Source organism: Eurosta solidaginis, chromosome 1 (assembly GCF_040869045.1).
Source record: "Eurosta solidaginis isolate ZX-2024a chromosome 1, ASM4086904v1, whole genome shotgun sequence".
In the NCBI taxonomy this organism is placed as follows: Eukaryota; Metazoa; Arthropoda; class Insecta; order Diptera; family Tephritidae; genus Eurosta; species Eurosta solidaginis.
Genome location: NC_090319.1, coordinates 310,469,895 through 310,494,596, shown reverse-complemented (window position 1 = coordinate 310,494,596; position 24,702 = coordinate 310,469,895). Strand labels below are relative to the sequence as shown.

At 37.2% G+C, this 24,702-nt stretch overlaps 1 protein-coding gene across 1 annotated transcript in view; it reads left to right on the top strand.

Annotated features, from left to right (window-relative positions):
• The window catches only part of Cad99C (cadherin-99C), a 263,834-nt gene that overhangs the window by 151,118 nt on the left and 88,014 nt on the right, over positions 1-24,702 (top strand). The window contains exons 5-6 of the mRNA XM_067761516.1: positions 18,315-18,494; positions 20,592-20,657. Of these exons, the coding sequence (XP_067617617.1) occupies positions 18,315-18,494; positions 20,592-20,657 (246 nt within the window). The remainder of the gene's footprint in view (positions 1-18,314; positions 18,495-20,591; positions 20,658-24,702) is intronic.

Here is a 24,702-nt window from a genome sequence, read left to right as displayed (position 1 = left end):
AATTTTAAGTTAGTTCTGTACTATGATGATGGACATATTGATAAGGAAGAGTTTTCCTTTAAGAACATGATGAATGCTTCGATTACTAGTTTATATGGAAGTCCTGTTGTACAACATTGTAAACTTAAATAACTACCTCAAAAAATGCAGGTCCTTTCCTCGCATTGATTAAGTCCTAATATACAATTTTTTTGTCCCGAAAGTGACAGTTTGCAGCGGAGCTGAAATAGAAACCGAAACTGAGTTGGGAATCAAAGCTGGAAGCGAGACCGGGGGATCAAATCCAAACCGGAACCGAAACGCAACAAAGCCGGGTAATTTCAAGCTGGAAACAAAATTGGAATCGGAACAGGAACCGGAAAGTTCGAATCTTTAACGCAAAATTGTCGGTCACTCTCTCCTACTTTGTGAGTAATAATATAAAAAGTTGTGACGAATATTGTCACTTTCGAAGGAGAACCAAAACGTGAACGGGACATATATATTGTACCGAAACTAAAAGCCAGTCCGAAGCAGTGACTTAACGAAAGCAGTAAGCGAACATAACTATAAAGATTTAGCTGAAAGCGGAAGCTTAAACGCAACAGGAAACGATACTAAAACCAGAAACAAAAGTAGAACCCGAAACGAAAATGAAACCGAAACCCGAACTAGTGCTGAAATCAGAATTGGAACGAGAAATGAAACTTGGATCGGAACGAAATTGGATACGGAAACTAACTGTAACAGGAAAATAAACTGACATTGAAAACGAAGCTGGAATCGGAAAACAAATTGGAATCGAAAACTAAAATGCAATTGGAAAATAAAGAGAAACAGGAAACAGAAGTTTTATCTGACACAAAATAAAAACCGGAAACAAAGCTGACACTGGAAAGAAAACAGGAACCAGACGCGAAAATAAACCAAGAAACGAAGCTGAAACCAGAAACGAAACTGGCATCTAAAACGAAACTGAAACAGGAACCAAAACTGAAACATTAAATAGATATGGAAACAAATTATACGGATTTGGAAAACAAACAGGAATCGTAACTAGAAAAAAAAAGATAATGGAACTTGAAAATAGACCGGAACAGAAAAGAAAAACTAAAAAAAGGAACGAAACTGAAACTGAAACCCTAACCGGCACCCGGCAAATAAAGCACCTAAACTGCAATAAAATGTTTGCCAAAGCTGGACCCAATGTTGAGATTGGAACTGCAACTGAAAACGAAACTGAAGTCAAGCCCAAAACCGGAACTGTAAACTGAAACGAAACTGAAGCTGTGATCAAAACTTTGTATATGCGAGTTCCATTGTCCTTGATATCGCTGTTCCATAGTGCGATAGTTCTGGTGAAAACGACCACCCTGCTCTTCACCGACATCGCCCAAATTTTCAGGAAAACCGTCCAGATGGCTATGTAGATAGTGCACCTTGATACTTATGTTTACACCCAGATGTTAAAAGTGTAGCAGCAGTTGCTCTATATGCTCAGAAAAGTTAAGTAGCTTCGTGTTTCCTTAAAAGACTTTTTTACAATCCAAACAAAACCGTGCTATGCAGATATTTTGGGTGCTTTCATGCGGCTAGTGAACTGTGGATCACAATTTAGTTTTCTTATCTGTAGACCTTTGAAATTCCCGTTTTCACCTTTTCAGAACTCAGTTTTTAAAAAGATTTAGAAATACACTTGCTCGATGCGTTCTTCTGAATTTAATCCTCGAAATTATGACTGCATGTTTTAGGTTCAGGTCCTGATGAATATCTAGTCGAATAGCAGTCAGTAGATTGGGCTAAATCCATTTAGAGTGATGTATATTTGAAAGATTTTCCGTCATCCCTTGTCAAATTTGGTTTCGAGACTAACCGATTTCGGCTTTGTGCCATCATCAGTGCCGATTTTCGTTCTCTGTGTGATTTCTGCGGTTTATTCCTACTACATATGTTTACCATAAAGAAATCACAACGACGATCAGACGGTTTACGCCATATCACACAAGTTCAGTACTTGAAATGAGGTCTCTTTGTCCATAAACATAATTACTAAGCACAGCTTTTACATACGACACTTGGAATCCAGGGTTTGTCAATAGTTTCATATGGGTAACCGGATAAGTCCATATGATCTGATGGATTCAAACGAAATTCCTTGAACATATACGCGCCACAAATAAATCAAAAACTGCCTGGATTGCTTACATGCATTCTCCTTGATTAAGTCATAATAAACAAGCAAGGAAGCCTAAGTTCGGGTGTAACCGAACATTACATACTCAGCTGAGAGCTTTGGAGACAAAATAAGGGAAAATAACCATTTAGGAAAATGAACTTAGGGTAACCCTGGAATGTGTTTGTATGACATGGGTATCAAATGGAAGGTGGTAATGAGTATTTTAAAAGGTGGACCAGGGGTGACTCCATAATTTGTTTGTACGATACTGGTATCAAATGAAGGGTATTAATTAGGGTTTTAAAAGGGAATGCCCCTAGTTGTATATGTGAAGGCGTTTTCGAGATATCGACCCAAATGTGGACCAGGGTGACCCAGAACATCTTCTGTCGGGTACCGCTAATTTATTTATATATGTAATACCACGAACAGTGCTCCTGCCATGACTCCAAGGGCTTTCGATTTCGCCCTGCAGAACTTTTTGATTTTCTTCTACTTAATATGGTAGGTGTCACACTCATTTTACAAAGCTTTTTCCAAAGTTATATTTTGCGTCAAAAAACCAATCCAATCACCATGTTTCATCCCGTTTTTCGTATTCGGTATAGAAACATGGCATTTTTTTTCATTTTTCGAAATTTTCGATATCGAAATAGTGGGTGTGGTCATAATCGGATTTCGCCCATTTTTAATACCAAGATAAAGTGAGCTCAGATAAGTGCGTGAACTAAGTTTAGTAAAGATATATCGATTTTCACAGAAAACAGTTATCGTCATGGAATCTATGCCTACACCAAATTTCACCAGGATTGGTAAATGTTTGTTCAACTTATGGCTTTAAAAGTATTCTAGACGAATTAAATGAGAAAGGGTGGTGCTACGCCCATTTTGAAATTTTCTTTTATTTTTGTATTTTGTTACACCATATTATTATTGGAGTTTAATGTTGACATAATATACTTATATACTGTAAAGGTATTAAATTTTTTGTTAAATTTGACTTAAACAAAATTTTCTTTTTTATAGTGGGCGTGTTCGTCATCCGATTTTGCTAATTTTTATTTAGAGCACATACAGTAATAGCAGTAACGTTCCTGCTAAATTTCAATACGATGTCTTCAACGACTGCCAAATTACAGCTTGTAAAACTTTTAAATTACCTTTCTTTAAAAGTAGGCCTTCCATGCCCATTGTCCAAAATTTTACTAATTTTCTATTCTGCGTCACGAGGTCAAACTATTTACCAAGTTTCATTGCTTTATCCATATTGGGTAATGAATTATAGCACTTTTTCGGTTTTTCGAAAATTTCGATATCGAAAAAGTGGGCGTGATTATCGTCCGATTTCGTTCATTTTAAATAGCGATCTAGAATGAGTGCCCAGGATATTACATACCAAATTTGCATCAAGATACGTCAAAATGTACTCAAGTTATCGTGTTTACGGACGGACGGACATGGCTAAATGAATTTCTTTTTTCGCCCAGATCATTTTGATATATAGAAGTCTATATCTATCTCGATTAGTTTATGCCGTTACGGATTACCGTTATGCGAACAAAATTAATGCACTCTATGAGCTCTGCTCAGCTGAGTATAATAACGCATTGGATTACAGCAGTTAAGTACTACAGCTACTATAGTAATAGTTCACTGAAAAATGTTTTTGGTATGGTATCCTTTTTTTAAAAACTAGGGCTGCTAGAAGAAATTCGAGGCCATATTTGATATCCGCGAACCCATGTGGGTGAAAAGAAAAAGAAAAACTCCATGCAGTGAACAAAACAGGATATTTTGCTCACCAGTGTTTTGATTTGTGGCATGCGACTGAATCGTTTTTGTTTTTTTTTATAAATTTTACATCATGTAAGTTTTACGACTGCCTTTAAATCTATACATACTAAAGTTGTCTTTTTGGCTGGAAATACTAGTTTATAAAATTTTTCAGTTAAATTTTGTTTGGTATTTACATTTTTTTCGCTGTTAATAATTGCTTTTAGTTGTATTGGCATGCACGTGGTATTTATTTAAATTTTGTACCAAATAAAACTGAGTGCAAAGTAGCTTGTAAATTTGATCAAGAAGGAGGCTGAATGCAACACAATGCCAAATAATCTTTTTTAGTATAACTATTTTGAGGGTATGCTTATAAAAGCAACGGAATTAAGTTTCACTTCAATTGTACGCAATTACTTTTAATACATTAACTCATTCAAACGTTACTATATTTTGGCTGTCATAAGCATTAAAATTTATCCAATGGATCGCTGCAGTATAAGTTTTCTGATGGTTTTTTAATAAACGATAAATTTTTAGTAAGAGTAATTGGCTACCTACTGGCACTTAGGTAAATGCTTCATATATTAAGTTCGTTTTTTAAGTCTTTTGAATAAAATTGCATTTGCTGCAAATAATAGCGCAAATACCTTTAAAGCATTCATGTTAAGCAATATAAACATAAATTATCACTGCTGATCTATTTAAATATATATATATATATATATATTTATATCAAATTAATACCCAGTGGTAAATGTATGCATGAAACATCGATATTTGAAGTATAAATTGGAGATATGTATGCACGTTTGTATAAATGCACGTTTACTAAATTTTAACACGGGAGCATGCATGCTGTATTACGCCTTTGTACTACTTCTGAATGAATGTGGCTGTTTTTGTTGTTGTTGTAGCGATAAGGTTGCTCCCCGAAGGCTTTGGGGAGTGTTATCGATGTGATTGTCCTTTGCCGGATACAGATCCGGTACGCTCCGGTACCACAGCACCATTAAGGTGCTAGCCCGACCACCTCGGGAACGATTTATGTTGCCACATTAAACCTTCAGGCCATCCCCTCCCTCCCCAACCACAAGTTCCATGAGGAGCTCAGGGTCGCCAGAGTCTGTTAGTGAAACAGGATTCGCCGCAGATAGGTGAGGTTGACAATTGGGTTAGGAGAAGCTATATATTGCGCTGGCAACCTGGTATTTTAGTCGCCTCTTATGACAGGCATACCTACCGCGGGTATATTCTGACCCCCTAACCCGCTGGGGTAAATATGGTTGTATTAATGCCGAATGCATTTAAAAGCATTAGAAATACGCGTATGTATCCATACGTATATTTCGTATATACGAAAACACTTTCCCTGTATCGACCAATACAAATATATTATACAATGTAAATACAATAACAATAACATTGATATAATGAGAAATGGGGCAACTTGAAAACATCATCTTGAATTATATGGACCATTTATACATGCAAATTCGTACCGATTTCGTCGAACCCCACCATCCTGAAAATTGTTTTCAAACAGTTCAATGACGGTAAACGTTCAGCGGTCGACATTAATCCTCGATATATTTCAAGTTTATTACTCCAATAGTAAAATACTTCGTTTATTTGGGAATCAGCATTAATACTAACAACAACATCATCTCTGAAATCCATCGAAGAATCACTCTTGCCAATAAATGCTACTTTCAACTAGGTAGACCATTGAAAAGAAAAGTCCTCTCTCGGTAAACCAAAATCATGCTTTACAAATCATTCATCGTTCCCGTCCTGATATATGCTGCAGAACCATAGATCATGGCAACATCAGATGAAGCGGCTCAGGGAGTTTTCGAGAGAAAAGTTCTTCGTAATATTTATCTACCTCTATGCTTTAGCAATGGCGAGTTCCAAAGAAGGTTTAATGATGAGCTGCTTTACGCAGACATCAACATAGTCCAGCGAATTAAAACGCAGCGGCTATGCTGGCTAGTTCATTTTATTGGAACCCGCCTATGGATGTAGAGGAAGAGGGCAGCCTCCATTCCGCTGGAAGCACCAGGTGGAACATGATTTAAACTCCCTTGGTGTGACCGATTGACGGCAGTTGGCAAAGCGAAGAAGCGACTGACGCGCCGCATTCAAACGGTTAAGCGCCAATTAAGTAAGTATGTAAGTAAGTTATTACTGCTTCCTGGAGTTCTTTACGAAAAAAATTATTATATATAAGTACATTTCGTAAATACGTAAAAATTTGTCAAGACAATAAAGAAAAATCAAAGAGTCTTAAATTATAAACGTGCAGAAAAAATTCATAAAAGTTAATTTTTACAAATATATGATCATTGATACAACTATCCTATTCCTTCATACATATAGCTTTTTCCACTTTGGCACGAATGAATTGTCCATACCTTTTCACTAATACAGCATGCATACTTTTTATATGAATACACATGTTCTCAATTCAAAATCATGAATCTAGATACTTTTTCATGCATTTAGCATGCATACATCCTGTATCCATAAAATTTATTTCAACTGAGCAATTAAATACTTAAAAATATGTTGTTGTTGTTGTTATTGTTGTAGCGATATGGGCACTTCCCGAAGGCCTTGGGGAGTGTTATCGATGTTGATGGTCCTTTTCCGGATGCAGATCCTGTACGTGTAATCTGGTAATAATCACCAATAAGGTAATAGCCCGACCATATCGGAAAAGATTTGGTACGACCACATGAAACCTTCTTGATCATACTGCCCTCCCACCCCTAGATACATAAGAAACTTGGAGTCGCTGGAACCTCGGCTGTCAAAGAAACAGGATTCGCCACGGGTAGGTGAGGTTAACAATTGGGTTGGAGAAGCTATATGTTGCGCTGGCAACTCCTTGAATCAATTTGGTAGTTTAGTCGCTTCTTACGACATTCGTACCTGCCGCGGGTATATTCTAAGCCCCCTAACACGCTAGAGATACCTATACATATATTTTCTTTTTGTGTTTATATGGAATGCGCTGAAGTTCGTTCGAGTTGTAAGAATCTATAAAAAACTAATTTTACTCAAGGCAAAAATAAATAATAATAATGGCGTTATCACGCATTAAAAACCACTACGTATTACCTGCATATAATAATTTTTCTTAATTTTCCTTTTTTTTCAAATAAAATTTTCAATCGTTCAAATAAATTACCTAACTGACAAATATCCAACCAATTTTGTTTAATTTCACATGCCTGGCACGTTCGCGCTATGTTCGAAGCGGCCACGCCACACGCTTTGCCATACGTGGCATTGTTGCAGCATCAAAAATGTCTTGCATTATCCGGTTGCTTGCCTTTTCCACATTTTTTGCACATAAACAGCTGCCCATGTGCGTTTATAAATAATTTATTTATTTCATTATTATTACTACCATTATTATTTTTTTTACTTTTTGGAAAATGCAGCAGGTGTGGTGAAATGTTACGTAGTTTTTTTGGGCGACTTTTTTTTTATTTACATAGAGAGCTACCGGCAACCTGACGCATATCTAGCTTCTAAATTTTGTATATAAGAAAAAGACCTATTTCAAAAGTAGAAAATAATTTTTAGCCATACAAAAAACAGCCCCTAATAAACAACCTCAATTATTTGTTACGCATATACATTCTTACTCTCGGCTGTCCTGTGGGACGTCTTTTGACAGTTTTTTTTATTCAAAGCCCACTTTTCTCAAAATATAAGTCGAAACCCTAGAGTTCTCTGTCTCAAAATGAATTCAGTACATTATGTACAAAAAAACTAGTGCAAAAGACCATAATTGAGAACACGGATTGATTTGTTGTATTTTTTCGCAGGAATTATCAGCTGCAATAGTTGACCTTCCCATAATCATGTCACTGTAAAGGTCAGCCGATTTAATCTCACTCAAACCCGCACTGTAATTTACTTCAATGGTCTTTTCGCAGGGTTAGTGCAGCCGCGTCGGCTCGCTTCATTCCTGAGATCCAACAAAAGTTTCCAACAGCTATCGCAACCTTAGCTATAGAACGTGACTTTGCGAGATAGCAAGACCCTATCGACGCATATATCCGGATAAATATCTATCAGTAACTATGATCAACCGTAAGATCACTCTCAAATCCAACAAACACAATTTACAAAAATGTAAGCGCGATAACCTCCGAACAGATTTTAGCCCGCTCTTTTCTTTTCCAATTTTGGCGTTGCTCCTTTTAGTATATTCTCCAAATTGGCGGGACGGGATCTACTTCTTTAATGCCATTTCCGAAAGGCATTTTCGAGGCACATGAGTTTTCACTGAAAAGCTTCTCATGACAGAAATACACTGGAAGTACTTGCCAAACACTTCCGAGGGGCGACCCTGGTTAGAAGAATGTTCTTCGGGTTGAAAAAACTTGTTTCTCAAATTTTGATGTTTGCCCGGGGCATGAACCCAAGATATTCGGTGTGTAGCACGCTTCTATCATACCCCGGCGGTCGCTAATAAACACCACACAATGACATCCATAACGGTAACGAAAAATTTGCGAAAGCTTTCTGCCAGCAATACGTAACAAAATGTTTTGTTGTGCGTATCCGATTAATATCACGGCCAAAGAGCATTAAGAAGTCACCAAAAGCAGTAGGCCTGTAGGTGATTGACGTACCGATGCTAAACAAACATGAAAATGAGAAACTCTGTTACCTAGCACTTGTCTTCCACGTATCTCTCTCCGCCTTTGAGGGTTATACCTCAATTAAAGCACGGGAATCCAGTTAACAGCGGAAATTCATATCAGCCTATATATCTCCTGTCACCAGCAGTGAAGCCACTAGAAACCATTCTGCTACCTTACCGTTTAGTTTAGGAACGTAACATCTTCACCAAGAAAAGTTAAACAAGAGGCACGTCAGATGGGGATGACCTATCTCCACTTTTATTTAGTGTTTACATATCGCAGTTCCCTTCCACACCAGAAGGAGTAACCATCGTTTCCTTCGCCGACGACGGTAGAATAATGGCAGCAGGTCATGGCTTTTGCATGGATGGTCTCTGCTTTAAAATTAATAACTTCCTCCCTTGTCTTTCCCATATCTTGCTTAGCGTAACTTGGCACTATAACCGACCAAGTTAACGGCGACCTAATTAACGACGTGGACGTGACAAATGTTGGCAATATTCGCATTACGCTACCGATTATCAGACATTCAAAAATACTGGGTTTCACGTTCGGCTAGAACGCAACCGCAATTGCATCATAATTTTAGAGCAGTAACAAAATCCTCCCATTCCTGACTGACACCACTTGGAGAAAAGGCAGACGAACGTTGATAGCCACCACCATGGTCGCCAAGCTTGAGGAATGGAAATTGGACAAAGCATTTTAAAACACATAATTCTGAACAATTTCCATTAAATTTCCAGAGAGGAATCTTAACAGAGAAGTGATTGATGTGGCCTCACCTCCCAAGGACATAAGGAGATATCTGCACAAGCTCTGTCATTTTCTCTACGAAGAGATCCGAAAACCTATTTCTCTGCTTGAATCAGAAGAACACACAAAGACTTTCAGTATCTTGCACAAAGAGGTTGCAAAGTCTTGAAAATGCCCGAAGGACCTACATAGATCTCATAGTCCAATACCCGAAACTTGAAGAAAGGGAAATGGAATTCCTTCAAAAAAAAATGCATGGAACCCAAATAAAGGATGTGTACCTAGTACTCGTGAAGTCCGAGCATTATGTCTGTACCCTCTTGAGCAAAGAATATATTTTTGAAGTCTTATCAGTATCTCTTTGATTACAAACCGATTAAGTTTGACGTTGGAAGCTAAAATAAACCGATATTATTTCTTTAACAAACCGATGACTGGGCTATAACACACGTATAGCAAAGCGATAACTTCACGATAATAAATCGACAGCTCGCCGATTAATAACCGATAACTCGTCGATAAAAGACCGATGGCATTTCGAAAATTTGTTGACGAAAAACCGATAACTTTTTTATATCAATCCGATAACTCATAAAAAAAATCGATAATCAGTAGGTAAAAAACTGGTAGTATTCCCATAAGACCTTAACTTCTCGATAACACACTGACAGTAAACCAATAACGAAATGTTAAAAACCCGATAGCTTATCTGAAAAATCCGATAATTGGCCGATAGCGCTTATTATGGAAAACAAACCGTATTTCTTCCATTTCATGTTCTGCGATCACTGCCACACTTTACACCTACACTTACACTACGCTTACATTGAAACTAGCTGACGCTTTCAATTCACTAGATCGAGTTCGTGGCTAAAGTCTTTTGTTTTTTTTTTCAAATTTTTTTAGTTATCTAAAAAAGGAAAAACATAATTCGATAACTGAAAATCATAGAATCACTTCATATAAAAACCCTAATTGTGTGTTAAATAAGTCACTAATAACCACAAAATAATAAAGCGCTAGTGGCGATGGCAAACTACTAACCAAAAATGGGAGCAAACAAGAAAAAAAATTTTGCGTTTTTATGGATTTAGCCACAAGATTGCAATTAATAAATACATAAATAAACAACACGCACCAAATGCGGTTGCACTAAAATTAACAATTCCTGTCTGCTATGTTGCTATGGTGACGCGCCACCAAGACGTCAAAAAAAAAAAAAAAAAAAAACACGATAACAAATAACAAGCGCGCTCAGCAACAAAACAGCGAAATGGCAAAAGGATACCAACGAGCCAAACTTGGCCATACAAATCTGGCGGAACCCGCAAGTGTGCACGCACACATTTACACACAAATTTTGCAAAAAAGGGGGTCTAGGGGGATGCGGTAAATGGCAGCTTTGTATCCCCTGAGATGTTGTTAATTTTATTTTCAATTTTTTTTTGCAACATTTGTGTAGTTGTATGATGCCTGTGTTCCGCTACTTGTTGTCAATTGAAATCCTGTTGCAAATAATACCGGCAGCGATATTTTTGTGCTTGTGTTGGTGTTGTTGTTGTTATTGTTTTTCTTTTACGTTGCATGTGTCTATAGCAGCTAAGTAGAGCAACGAAAAATCAGTGACACATAAATGTCAAATAATTCCTGAAATAAATATAAATGAATTTAAAACAAGTAAGGACGGGACTGTCTCCATCTGTGCAGAAGACTTCATACGTTTCATGAATGGAACTGAGCCATAATCTTATCCCGTTTGCTTTATCCGAAGAATCGGCTGCATAAGATGTGTAATACGGCAACAGATGTAAATAAAAGTTATTTTCAATATATCTATCTATATAAATAAAAATCAAATTCTGTGTGTGTGTGTGTGTTGTGTTCCCTATGGAAACGTTTTTCCCACACTTCAATCAACACCAAATTTTGGCTGTAGGTTCCTTCGATCAAGGCGAAGGTGTATCATGTTTCAGAACTAAAAATTTTATATAATTTTTTTTTTTTTTTTTTTCAATTTAACGTGCGCCACTGGGTGGTGCGACAAATTTTGTATGTCAGCAAAAGTTACTCATACGCCATGCACGTACTTAAGTGCAGAACTTTTGTTTGGTCATAGCACTGAATTCACAAAAAGGTTAAGCGATTTCATTGAGTTATTTAATAGCTTTTAATAAATTGAAGCATACCATTTTAAAAATATCTGTCTATGTGAGATGATAGACAAAAATTGTGCAGCTAAAATATTTTGATTAAGTTATGAGATTTTGAGTATGAATTGTGTGTGACAAAATAAAATTTGAAAAATAAAGCAAATAATGATGGATTAGAGGAATGTAGGATCTGAAAAAAACGAAGTGGAGAGGTAGAGGGTATAAAAAAAGAAGGGGGAGAGATAAGGAACTTATAAAAGGTAAGAAAGAATCTTAATATCAGCCCACACATAAAATTTCAACATTCTAGGCGTATTAGTTGCTAAATAATTAGGTTTTATGTGTTTTTCAAAATGTTATTTTACCAAAAGGGGACATGGTTAGCATCCGATTTCACTCATTTTCAATACCAATCTATTGTGGATCAGATAAGCCTCTTAACCGCAGCAGATATCTCAATATTTGCTCAATTAACGTTTTAGCGGATGGACAGATGGTCGGACATGGCTAAATCAAATTTTGTTTCGATTTTGACGTACTGTCTTTGTATGTAATGGAGTATACCAACATTGTAGTGTCTGGGGATTTCAACGTGAATCTGCTTTCTCGTGAATCGTTAAATTTCCTGGATTACGTTGCTTGTGCTGGAATTTCTATTGTTAACAAGTATGTACCGACTATATATGATTATAACTCTGTTCCCAGCTTACTTGACTACTTTTTAGTGTATGATCGGTCTTTAGTTTTAAAGTTTGTTCAGTTTTCTTTTATTTCTGACCATGACCTAATTTTTTTGTTGACTCTACCCGCTTGGGTACAAGTACGTTTAGAAATTATAGAGCCCTTGATGTTGACTCGATATTTGTACATATTTCATGTATAAAGTGGTCCGATTGTCGGTGTTTTTAGTCTGTTGATGACAAGCTGAACTTTCTCAGCACCAATTTACTAAATGTGTTTAATTTTCGTGCTCCTATTCGTGTATGTAAACCCAAGTCGCCGTCCTGCCCGTGGTTCAACAGAAGAGTTCTAGTACCACTTAAAACAAGGAATAAGTTGCGAACTCAATGGAAGTGGAATCCAACGCCGCAAACCTGGGAACTATTTCGATGCGCTAGAAATAATGCTACAGCATTCATCAAAAGTGAGAAGCGCTCGTTCTATTCGGCTAGACTGGATCCCTCTCTCCCCTCAAATATTCTTTGGCGAAACCTGAAGAGCTTGCAAGTATATTGCCGTGATGTCTCACACTGTAAGCTGAGCGCAGATTTGCTAAACAATGCCTTTATTAAAGGTTGTTCTCCTTCTGCCAGCCAAGCCCCGCCCATTTCATGTAATTCTTCTGTTTATGTTGGTTCACCGTTCGAATTTGTCTCTGTATCCGAGTGTGATGTGATTAGAACAGTTTTTGAAATTAAATCTAATGCTACTGGTGATGATGGTATACCTATCAAATTTATTAAGATTGTACTACCATTTATTGTTGGTACCTTAACCCACATAATTAATCACGCCATCACAACCTCTTGCTTTCCATCCCTGTGGAAAATTGCGTCTCTGCGACCAGTAGCGAAAACAAAATCTGCGTGTAGCTCCAGTGATTTCCGTCCAATTAGCATCTTTTCTGCCCTGTCAAAAGTGTTTCAACGTCTTCTGTATGATCAAATTAACCTACATACCCATAGAAATGGTTTGGTTTCCCCTTACCAATTACTGGGAGAAGTTGCTCCGCTGCCATGTTAAAAATCTTGGATGATATTCGCGTGCCATTTGATTAAAATTAGCTGACCCTGCTTTGTCTACTTGACTTTTCAAAAGCCTTTGATTCTGTTGATTATTTATTACTCTGTTCAATGCTACGTAGGTACTTTGGGTTTAGTGAAAATTCAGTCAAGCTTATGCGAAGTTACCTTACTGGTAGGTGCCAAAGAGTAATGACCAGTACTGATATCTCTGGACTAGAAGTACTTACTTCTGGTGTTCCACAAGGCTCAATACTTGGCCCTCTTTTCTTTAACCAGTTTATTAACGACATATTTTCGTCTTGCTCAAAAGTTTAACACTTATCTGGTGTCGATTGCGAACTGGGCTGGAAGCAATAGTCTGCGCCTGAATCCCAATAAATCGTTTGTCCTGCCTATTGCAAAAAAGAGGCTGCAAGGTGTTACCTTGTCCCTGCTGTACTTGAACATGATGCCTTTGCATATTATTAGTAAAATTACTAACCTTGGCTTCGTGATTAATTCTAACTTGTCCTGTGCTGATCGCACAAATTCAGTTGTATGTAAAGTGTATACCTCCTTAAGAAGTCTGAGGCTGTCTGGTGCTTTTACACCTTTAGTTATTAGCCGGAGACTCGCTATTCAACTACTGTTACCTATAATTTCATTCTCCGATTTAGTCTATAATAAGTTGGATTCACAACCTGCCCACAAAATTGATGTGTTATTCAGTCATATAGCTCGGTATGTTTATGGTCTTAAGAGATATGATCACATCTCCAGCTGGAGAAATAAACTTTTGGGATTTGATATTTTCTAGTACGGTAAAGCCAGAAGCTGTATTTTTCTGTTTCGTATTATGTTTTGTAAGTCTCCCTCTCCCTTTCATAGCATCTGCGAGGTTGTTCTTTGTCAACACTATAAGAACCTGGTATTCCATACCTGCCTCCGTTAGGGGTAAGCTAAACAAAAGTAATTTCAAGCAAATCTTATTTTCTTATTTTGCAAATTCGGACTTAAATTTTGAGCGACCATCTATAGGTGATTAATGATGCCTTATAAGTATTATTACTATTTTTATTACTAATATTATTATTATTAGTATTATTATTATTATTATTTTTTTTTTTTTTTTTATTTTTTTTACTATTAGTGTTAATATTATTTATACATTTTTATTTATATAGTTACACCTTTATCTATTGTTTACTTGATGTAGTTCATTATAATTTAGTTTTTTGTTGTACTATAAAAGATGTTAAGTTTCATTGTACTAATTTTTTATTTAAATAAATGAATGAATGAATGAATGGTGATTTGGTATATGGAAGTCTCTATCTATCTCGATCCTTTCTACCTTTACACCCAACCGTTTAACCAAAGTTAAAATACTCTTTGTGCAAAACACGCTGAATATAAAAAATTATGACATTCGAAGATCTATTTTAATGGAAGTATCCAAATATTTTTTATTTCAAACAAAAGCTCAATGCAAAAAAACTACACCTTCCTCTTATACTGAAAATTGTGGCTTATTGTTAAGCAGTTATGGATCTGCAATTAGTTTTATAAAAAATGTCACCATTTAAGTGGCCTATCCCTAAACCTTGCTTGCATTATGCATTTGGAAATCGTATAACTCAGATCTCCCTACCCAAGGGAACAACACAAGCAAATATTTATACGAAAACCAAATGACAAAATAAGCAAAGGAAGCCGCGTGTTGATCGCGGAAAGAATATTAAATAGAATCAATTTTTTTTTTGTATCACTATGTATTACACTTGCAGCTGTTTATGTTCTGTGCTTAGTAATCTTTCTGTTAAAATAATATCCGACTACTTAGAGTTTACTACAAACGTCTTGCTTACGCTTGCAATTGACGCATTTTATTGGTATTTGCTGATGATTTTAAAAAAGGTTTATGACTTTGTTGATGTGCTACTCAGTACTTACTTGTGTCAATACTTGCTTCAGGTGCGTCAAGTCTCCTGTGCATACAACACAAAATGAATTGTTCAGTAGATGGCTACATCAAGTTGGACATAAAATAGTTATTGTGCATTTCACAGCTTCCGTAGTGATATACGCTACGCAGTTCAGTAACTTTTGTTGAACAGTATGATATTTTGATACAAATTCTCCCAATAAAATGCTGAAAATTTACAAATTAGTACTGAAAATTATGTCAAAGTTTCATCGTCTGGAAAATTTTTAGAAGAAGGAGAATTGGTTATTTCTTTCGGATTGCGATGTAAAACCGAGTGTCCGTGGACTCAAAAGCAACCATTTGCAAGCGTCACCCACCCTAGGACTGCTTTAGCATTGTTTTGGGTGGCGTGACATATTTCTCGTTTTTTCAAATCCTTCTGTTGTTCCCGCGTCCTGCTGTTTGGTTCTGAGAGTGGTTTCTACGAAATTGCCGATTTGTAACCACTCTTCTGCGCCACTCATTTTTGCAGTCAGCATTTGTCAGTTCGTCGTCCTCACCTGCATCGCTGTAAAAGCACTTCGGATCTTCGAATTTTTTTACACAATACACATATTTTTTAGGTACCCATGCCCAGAGAGCATTTTTTCAACATAGTAATTGCCTCACAAAACTTTCTGATACTCCATGTTGATGCACCATGCTTCAACATGTGGGATTGGTGTTAGTGTCTGTCTCTTTGTTCATTTTCCCATCGTCTCGCTACAGGCTAAAGGCTTTTCCCTTTCTTCCCTGCTCTCTTTGCTAACGACTTTCATGTGCTCCTGATCCGTATACATTCTCGCCTCCTCTTTTTTACTTTTGCAGAGCTAAAATTCAGTGTGGAATTGTCCGGTAATAATTTGTACGGCTGATTCGGATAAAGTGCAAGAGATATTAAAAGCTTACAGCCATCCTTTTCTGAAGTATGAATTCTTATAGTTCGGAGCCATAACAAGTAGGGTGTGGTAACGAGGTTAGGGTGATGTTAATCGGCAGCTTTCTTTTGCAATCTGTTGGCCCTACAATGTTTTCCATCGATTTGCTTGGCAAATATGCCGATACTTGTTTAGATTCCTTCCCAGACGCACGTTGATTTCGCGTCCAGAATGATAATCTGGAGTACTTGACGCAGATATGATGATAGCGGAGCGAGCAAAGATATCAAGGCTTCGCTGGCTACGTCATATTATGCGAATGGACGATGACGCTCCGGCCAGGAAAGTATTTCAGTTGACACTGCAGTTTGGAAGCAGAAGGAGTGGAGACCTCCACTGAGCTGGGAGGGGCAGGTGGGGGAAGACTTGACCTTCTTTGCTGGTCGCAATTGGGGTCAATAATCGCGAAACAGAGATAGCTGACCGCTTAGGCGGTTAAGCGCCATTTAATAACAGTCGGCAGTCTAACGTAACTCGTGAACAGTTGACCCCTTTTATGATGTTATATTTCTGGAGAAGAGTTCAATGCTAACGTCTGGCGGTATATACGTTTTTGTTAGGAGTATGAACTCTGCTTTGTTTTGCTTCCAACTGGAGTTCACGCGAGCCCAGCTACTTCTCCGTGCGTATCATGACCTGATTGGGCTTTTTACGTGCTTTTTCAGTTTTTCTGGCATTAAATGACTGTGGCAATATATTCTGCATATTCGAGTAAGAATGAAACGAGATTGAAAAATTCATCTTAGCTGACGTTCCGTAGGTCCGTAACGCGAATAGATTTTTGTGCAACTCCGCATGTGGCATTCTTGGTTACCGGGTCAAATTTGGTATATAAAGATACGATTACTGGGTTTACTTCTGGTGATGCGCTGAAGATAACATGGAATATGGAATCGCTTCTCTAAGTCAGACAACATGTCATCTCATCTCGAACAGTTGAAAACGTTTCCTACATTTAAAGTTGCAAGATGACAACTCGCTTGGATTCGATATTACCTTGCTGTGTTAATTCTACGCTAGCAAGGTCACATTCGTTTGCATCTTAAGTGCATTTGCCTGGCCTGAAGCATTGCTACATAGGTCTTGGTCCTCCATTTTGTTCTATAGCTCTAGCTTATATCTGCTATTTTTTCTGTGCACCAGTGCACGGACCCAGATTGGAGCTTTAACGCGCTCTCTAGTGCTTGATGAGGCGAGATTTCTTAGAGTGTATTCGTCGATAGCAGCAATTACTGCTTCAGTGTTTAGTTTCTATTGAAAATTTCGAAATTGAAGAAACAACATGTTCTCCGCCCATTTTAGCCGCTGGAGAATGTGCAACTCAGCTTTTGATGACATTGACTTAAATGACGTTCTGTGGTGAAGATAATACCACGAACTTCGAACAGCAATCCCATTGTGCTTCACTTCGGCGTACAATCCATTAATTTCCAAGTACACTGCTAAATTTTTTTTTTTTTTTTTTATCTTAGTATTTACTACCTTTCTTACATTAAAAAATCGCTTTTTTCCTTTCCGACTCTGTGCTAGAGCTTGCCTGCGCCTGCTTAGAACTCAAAACCACGCTTGGCTCTTGCTCCCGTTTACAAATATGGTGTGCCACGCATATTTCACTTACCATTCAAGCTTAAGTTAATTTATGTTAATTGCTGCAATGGCAACATGTAATTTTACTTCAACTGCCCCACCTGCATCGAATAGTAATGTCTAAACTTGCAAGTGCGCTCATATAAGCACCAGTACCAACAACAATAACAGCAAATACCAAGAAAATATACATGGCTAACATAACTGCGTAACGTTTGTTCAATATTATTTGCTGTTATTTGCAAGAGCGCATTATTTTTATTGGTATTATTGCTATTTTGTCTGTTAGCGCTGCAGCTGTGGTTTTTGTTGTTGCTATTGCATATGTACAACCGTCACTTTACCATTTTTAGCTATTTTTCCTGTCTGTCAGCATCTCGTTTATTGCTTGCGCTGCAATTTTCTTAAATGAAATTTGTTTTATTTTCACAGTAATGTTTCCACAGAATTTATTCTTATTGCATTTTATTTCCTTTTGTTGATTTGGTTTTTTGTTTTTTTGTTTTCCTTTTTGTATTTATCTTAATATGCTATTTATTTTGTTTCTTTTTTTCCTCTTATTAATCCCTTTTATTACTTTTTTTTCTCATTGCAGAACACTCCCGTCGGTACCACAGTCTTTCGAAATATTCAGGCGCTGGACAAGGATGCTGGTGTTAATGGACTCGTTGAGTATTTTATTGTTGAAGGGAGTACAAATAAAACCGAAGATGAGAAAATGACTATTGCTGATGGTTATGGTATATTTGCAATTTCCTATCCCCATCAAGGACAGGTGAGTTATCATTTTGGTAGAGTTTTGTGTTTTCTAAATTACATATAAGGCTTGGTTAGGAGCGCAAAATTAAGTGGGACTTATTATGGAAGTATAATAATTTATAGCGCAAGCCTTTTAGGAATGATTGTTATGGGTGTATTAAAACAGTAAAGAAGTAGTTTGACTTTTGGTTAATTTGTTTCTAAGATGGCTGACATGAGAAACAAATACTTCAAGATGTATTATTTAGTTCAACCGCAATTTGGCATCCACGTGATTGTTGACTGAAATAAAATGATTATACCTGAGTTGTTGTTGTTGTAGCGATAAGAACACTTCCCGAAGGATTTGGGAAGTGTTATCGATGTTGATGGTCCTTCGCCGGATGCAGTTCCGGTACGTTCCGGTACCAAGCTCGACCATCTCGGGAACGATTTGTTATGACCACATGCCACCTTCTAGGCCATACCGCCCTCCCACCCTCTAGATCCTTGAAGAGTTCGGGGTTGCCAGAGCCTCGGCTGTTAATGAAACAGGATTCGCCACGGATAGGTGAGGTTGCCAATTGGGTTGGAGGAGCTATATATTGCGCTGGCAACTCCTTGAAAGGGTTGCGCTAAACAACCCTTTGAATCTGTTTGGTATATTAATCACCTCTTACGACAGGCATACCTACCGCGGGTATGTTCTAACTCCCTACCCACTGGGGGCAAATACCTGCGTAGTAAGTTTTACTGCCTCCAAACTTAAAAAGGAAACGAAATACACTGATTTTATGGTGAACAAATACCAGGCGCTATGTGATGTCATCAAGCAAAGAGTTTGCGTACTTGCGTCTTAGAAACCAGGCCACAATTGGCAGCTGTATGCGCGTGCAAACCAACTTTTTGGAGCTAAGTGCCAACTTTTTAATTGGTAAAGAATTATCCGACTTCGATAAAATTTTGAAGGGGATGGAACTGTATCGTATATTCGTGGATAATTGCATGAAATTGTTCTTTTCAATATTCAGTAACATTTTCGTACTTATCAGTCGTAATGTGATAATAAATCACAGGCCGAAGGGCGGCCGCCGTGCTGTGGTGGTAGTGTCTTCCGTCTATTAAACTGAAAGTCTTTGCTCCAAGTCCCAGGCAAAGAAACATCGAAAATTGTGTCAATTACAAAGTATATTTTTAAGCCGTTGTTGCTGTTAGTGCCTCGCTCCATCCAATAGGTGTGACCGATCAGATGAGTTCTGGGTATTTTTGTTTAAGAACTAGATTCAACGGGCAATTCCTGGTCCGACGCCTCGTTGTGGAAATCACTGAGGACCTGCTTGTACTTTTTTGCTTCATACGACTGTGTTCTCAGGTGATTTTTAAGCGCTGCCGCCCCTCGGCAATGATTTGGCAAAGACTCCAAGTATATTTGCCATGAAAAGCTTTTCAGCGAACATTCATCTACCTTGAAGATGCCATTCGGAGTTAGCATTTAACATGTAGGCCGGCCCAGCCCATTTGTAAAAAAAAATGTAAAAAGGCATGACAAAAATTGGAAGAGAAGCTCGGCCTAACTCTCCTCGGAAGTGTATTTACCGTTGTTTTCCCAGTAGTTTGCATTTAATTTCATTGTGATTTGTACTTGGGATCTTTGGTACAAACACACCTCTTAACCCAACTTACCAGTCGCGAATTGAAACTTTTATAAAACCACATTACGTCGGTGGTCTCAATTATGTGGCAATTCGGTATTTTGCGATGTATCTAGGTATATATGTACATATATGCATTTACAACTGATATATGAAAAACTACATAAGTTTGTGCGGCCTTCTACTGTCATTCATTGTCAATAATCAACGCTATCAATCAAATTGCATTCTACACCAGATTTCAATTCAGCATTAACAATATTTGGTTTTGCATTTATTTGTCTTACATTTGTGAACACTCAGCGCATTGTAGCACACCTCCAACGTTAATGATTGATTATTATGTATGTATGTAATCGAAACCGACATATGTACATACATAGGTACAGTTTGGTTGGGGTTAATGCGTCAATGATAAATTATGACTTTTTTAAATGGAAAAATTTTAATCGCAATGAATTTTTTCTTATTTTTATTTGCAGGTGACAGTCGCCAGATCGTTGGATTATGAGAAGGTGCAACGTTACTTGCTTACAATTGAGGCATCGGTGAGTACACTTTAGAAGAATTATATGAATGCTTTTCTATAAATTGAACCACTCCCGCAAAAAAAGATTCACTATTTGATTCTCAAAACGTATGTTAACGCTACTACAATTTGTATAGCGAATAATATATGAGATAGACAAGGCAACTTGCAATCATTTTATTCCTAATGACATAAATATTGTAACGAATTTGCTGCAAATCCTCTTATTTGCCCTTTTGCTAGGTTCGTATCGCTAAACTGTTGAATAAATAACTCCAATATTGAATAATGGAAAAATGGCCTTTATTAAAATACTTCACAATAACACTCAAGCTGTGCAACGAATAGCTTAATAACCAAACTGATAGCTTAAATGAAACTGACTTTCAAAATAATACTGCTATTGAATAATATTGCGCCTCTACATCTGCAGCCTTTTATACTTTCTAGTTTCCTCGTTCGCATCTTCTAGAATCTACTAGCATTGTCCATGAGTTCTCAAACTTCTCAGCTATAACTAAAATTGCACGAATTTATAGCTTCTCTCTTGTATGTGTGAGCGACACTTCCACAATTATAATTGCCTACATTTAGGAGCATCTCAAATAAGATGTCAGCATATGGTTGTGCCTTGCTTCTCAGCTGCGTGTACCTACATATGTGTGGACATAATGATTGAATTATTGATGTGAATGTTTGTAGTTTACAGTCTCTCGCGCACACATAGGCGTATAAGAAAATGCATCTGTCTCTCGGCTGCCTTATATATGTGTATACATGATTGGATTATTGACGTAAATATCGCTTAGCATGGCCTTAGCATGGCCTTAGTGATGGTATAGCTTAGTGATGCTAATATCCGTGACAATATTATTAGTAGGGTTACCAATGTACTTCAAAAACACGTTTTTCAATCATGGTGGATATCGTTTCAGTATTCCTAGGGTATACAAAATGTAATCGGAGGTGTAGTCACTACACTTTAGCGTAACGTAGGCACAATGAACATGGTAGGTTTGTGCAAAATCAGACAGAAAATCAAGGCAAGGCAAGAAAAGAAAATAAAAGGCAAGAAAAGAGAAAAGAAGGGGAGCAAAAAAGGAGCGCCTCGGTCTTGTTTTTTAATCTGTTCAATACCATTTTTACTACGGCGGAACATTTCGTCCATGTTGTTGTTTTTGTATTAATAGTGCTTCGCCCCATTCAGTGAATGCGACCTTTCACAAATTGTCGTTGAATTGCTCTAAAGGGTGCCCAATGAAACTAGGTGGTATTAGAAGCGTAGATTCCACATTACAACTGAAAAGTTGGGTGGTGTCATGTGGGGACACATCACACGCAGGACACCACATTACACATATCGCGCAACCGGTTTTATTACCGCACTGACACGGGTTTTTTTCGACCACGGACTGTCATTTCAGTGTAATCCCATTTAACATTTAGTCCATTTTTGTTGCTGTATTAACGATAAAGCCACTCCCCAAAGGTTTTGGGGAGTGTTATCGATGTTGGTGGTCCACCTTTATAGTTTTAAATCCCAAAATTCTTTTGCAAGAGCTATTATTAAAGTTTTTTAGTCAAAATTCAACAAGACTATGTCTGTATTAAAGGAAAAATTGCCTTCTATTTTTTTGTCCATTTATATAAAGGTAGTCCTTAAAATTTTTTTATCATCTTTTTATTTTCAATTTTTTAGTACTGCCTACAAAAAGGCAATTGCAACTTTGATTAGTAATTAAAGTAACTCCTAAGTGAAAATTCTTATCTTTATTTATTTGTTCAAAATAGCAAGATTTAATAGAATTAGTGGAATATTCGCTGACAACACTGGCGAAAACAACAGAATTCCACTTCGCTTCATAACAAGAGAATTCCACCTCGTTTGTTAGCTACTTAATTTGCACAGCTGAAAATCGTGGTGAAATTCGCATACGCCTGAAAATCTAAAAGAATCGTGGTTAAAGTCGCGTACGCCTAAAAGTATGCAAGGACGTGCATTGAGTTGGACCTTCAACGAGGTGGAATTCTACAACGCCTACAACTCTCAGGAGTTTAGCCATGAAGGTACGGCCTAATCTTCCAAATAGTTCGACTTGTGCGTTACGTAGCTCAAATTTTTTGATCAAACATTGCACTATCACCGAATTTTAAACTATAATTCAGGTTTCAAGTCTCTATATGTCCAGGAAGATAGTTAAAAATCGATTGAAAGATTCCCAAATTAAAATAAGTTTTCCTAATATCTCGATCCATGCGCCACCTAGCGGATTTTTTTTTTTGATAAAATAATGCATTGTCACCGGATTCTGACGCACGGCTCAAGTTTCAAGTCTCTAGCTCGCTGGCAAGTTACTCAAAAATCGTTCGCAAGATTCCCCTCGTTTTTCAGAGATTTGTAGTTATCTCAATTAGCACGCCGCCTAGCGGAACTTTCTTTTCTATAAATTGTATTGTCACCGGGTCTCGAACTATGTGCTAAGTTACAAGTCTCTTGTTAACCGGGAAGTTAGTTAAAAATGGATTGAAATATTCCCAAATTAGAATTAATTTTGCTAATATCTCGATCCATGCGCCACCTAGCGGAATTTTTTTGATAAAATATTGCATTGTCACCGGGTTCTGGCTTACGACTCAAGTTTCATATCTCCGGCTCGCCGGGAAGTTACTCAAAAATCGATTGCAAGATTCCCTGCGTTTTTCAGGGATTTTCAGGGATTTTCGTTTATCTCGATTCGTCTGCCAGCTGGCGGTATTTTGTTTTCCACGAATTGTAGTGCCATCGACTCGCAAACTATGTGCTAAGTTTCAAGTCTCTGGATCACCGAGAAGTTAGTTAAAAGTCGATCGCAAAATTTCCATTTTTAAATTAATTTTCCTGATATCTCGATCCATGCGCCACCTAGCGGATTTTTGCACTTGCATTGTAATGTCTCCCAGATCTGAACTATGTTCTAAGTATCAAGTGTCAAGCTCAACGGGAAGTTACCGAAAAGACTTTTCCTTGGGTCAAAAATTCGTATAGAAATGAGGGGACAAACATGATAACGACTTAATATAAAGGTATAAAAAACCGATTCGCCTGCCGAATCACCAAAGCTTAGACACTGTTATAAATTTTAGTTTTTCAGTTTTTCTTTAAGACATCTAAATAGCTAAGAGGCTTCTAACACTTGTCTAACAATAATTGCTCACCTTCTTGACAAAGTTGCTCATGCTCCATGCGGCTCTTTTTTCAACCCGGACTAAGCAGTTTGATAAAACATATGTACATGTATGTACGATTTTTCTATAATATCGATAAGATATAAGCTGCCATAAAAGCTTGCCATAATAATCAATAATGTTGAGTTGGATTGTTCAAGCTATAACTGACAAATTTTAATTAACGCTTAATAGAGCTGGTACCATCCCATAGCCAAGTTCATATTTTAGAGGTTGTTACCAATCTCTTTACAACAATTTATTACTTAATATTTCCATTTAAAAATAAATAACTCATCTCCTGTTGAAAATCCTCTTAATTTCGTGCCACAAATAACAGCTGGGTATGAATTCCTTATAAAGCTGCGAAGTCACAGCAAATATAAATTACTAATATACCATATCTCGATAGTAAACAAACCTTATATGCAAGCCTATATTATATAAATTAACTTAATTGAAAAGCTAGAATATATGGCAGCAGTGCTTAAATGGAATTACAAATAATGCGATGAGTATTTATTGCCGTGATGCCAATGTCACATTTTGAGTTGATCGGGGAATTCGGATGATATGAACGAACCAAAAGCGGATTTATTTATTTCGCTGTATTTGTTCGTGTGAGTGTTAGACGACACAGTTGGCTTATGAAAACTGCAAGTTGGAATAGACGTCTTAAGCCATCAAATTAAACAAGTAATAAATGTAGCTCACTCAAAGTGGTATGAAATACGCGGCACGTTTTCTTGCGGAGAAGAGTCTATCCAATTCAAATGGTGCGAGTTAAGTTTCCGTTAAGAATAGAGGAATACTTACATATACGTCTTTAAGTGTATTGATTCCTGATGCTGACCTGATAA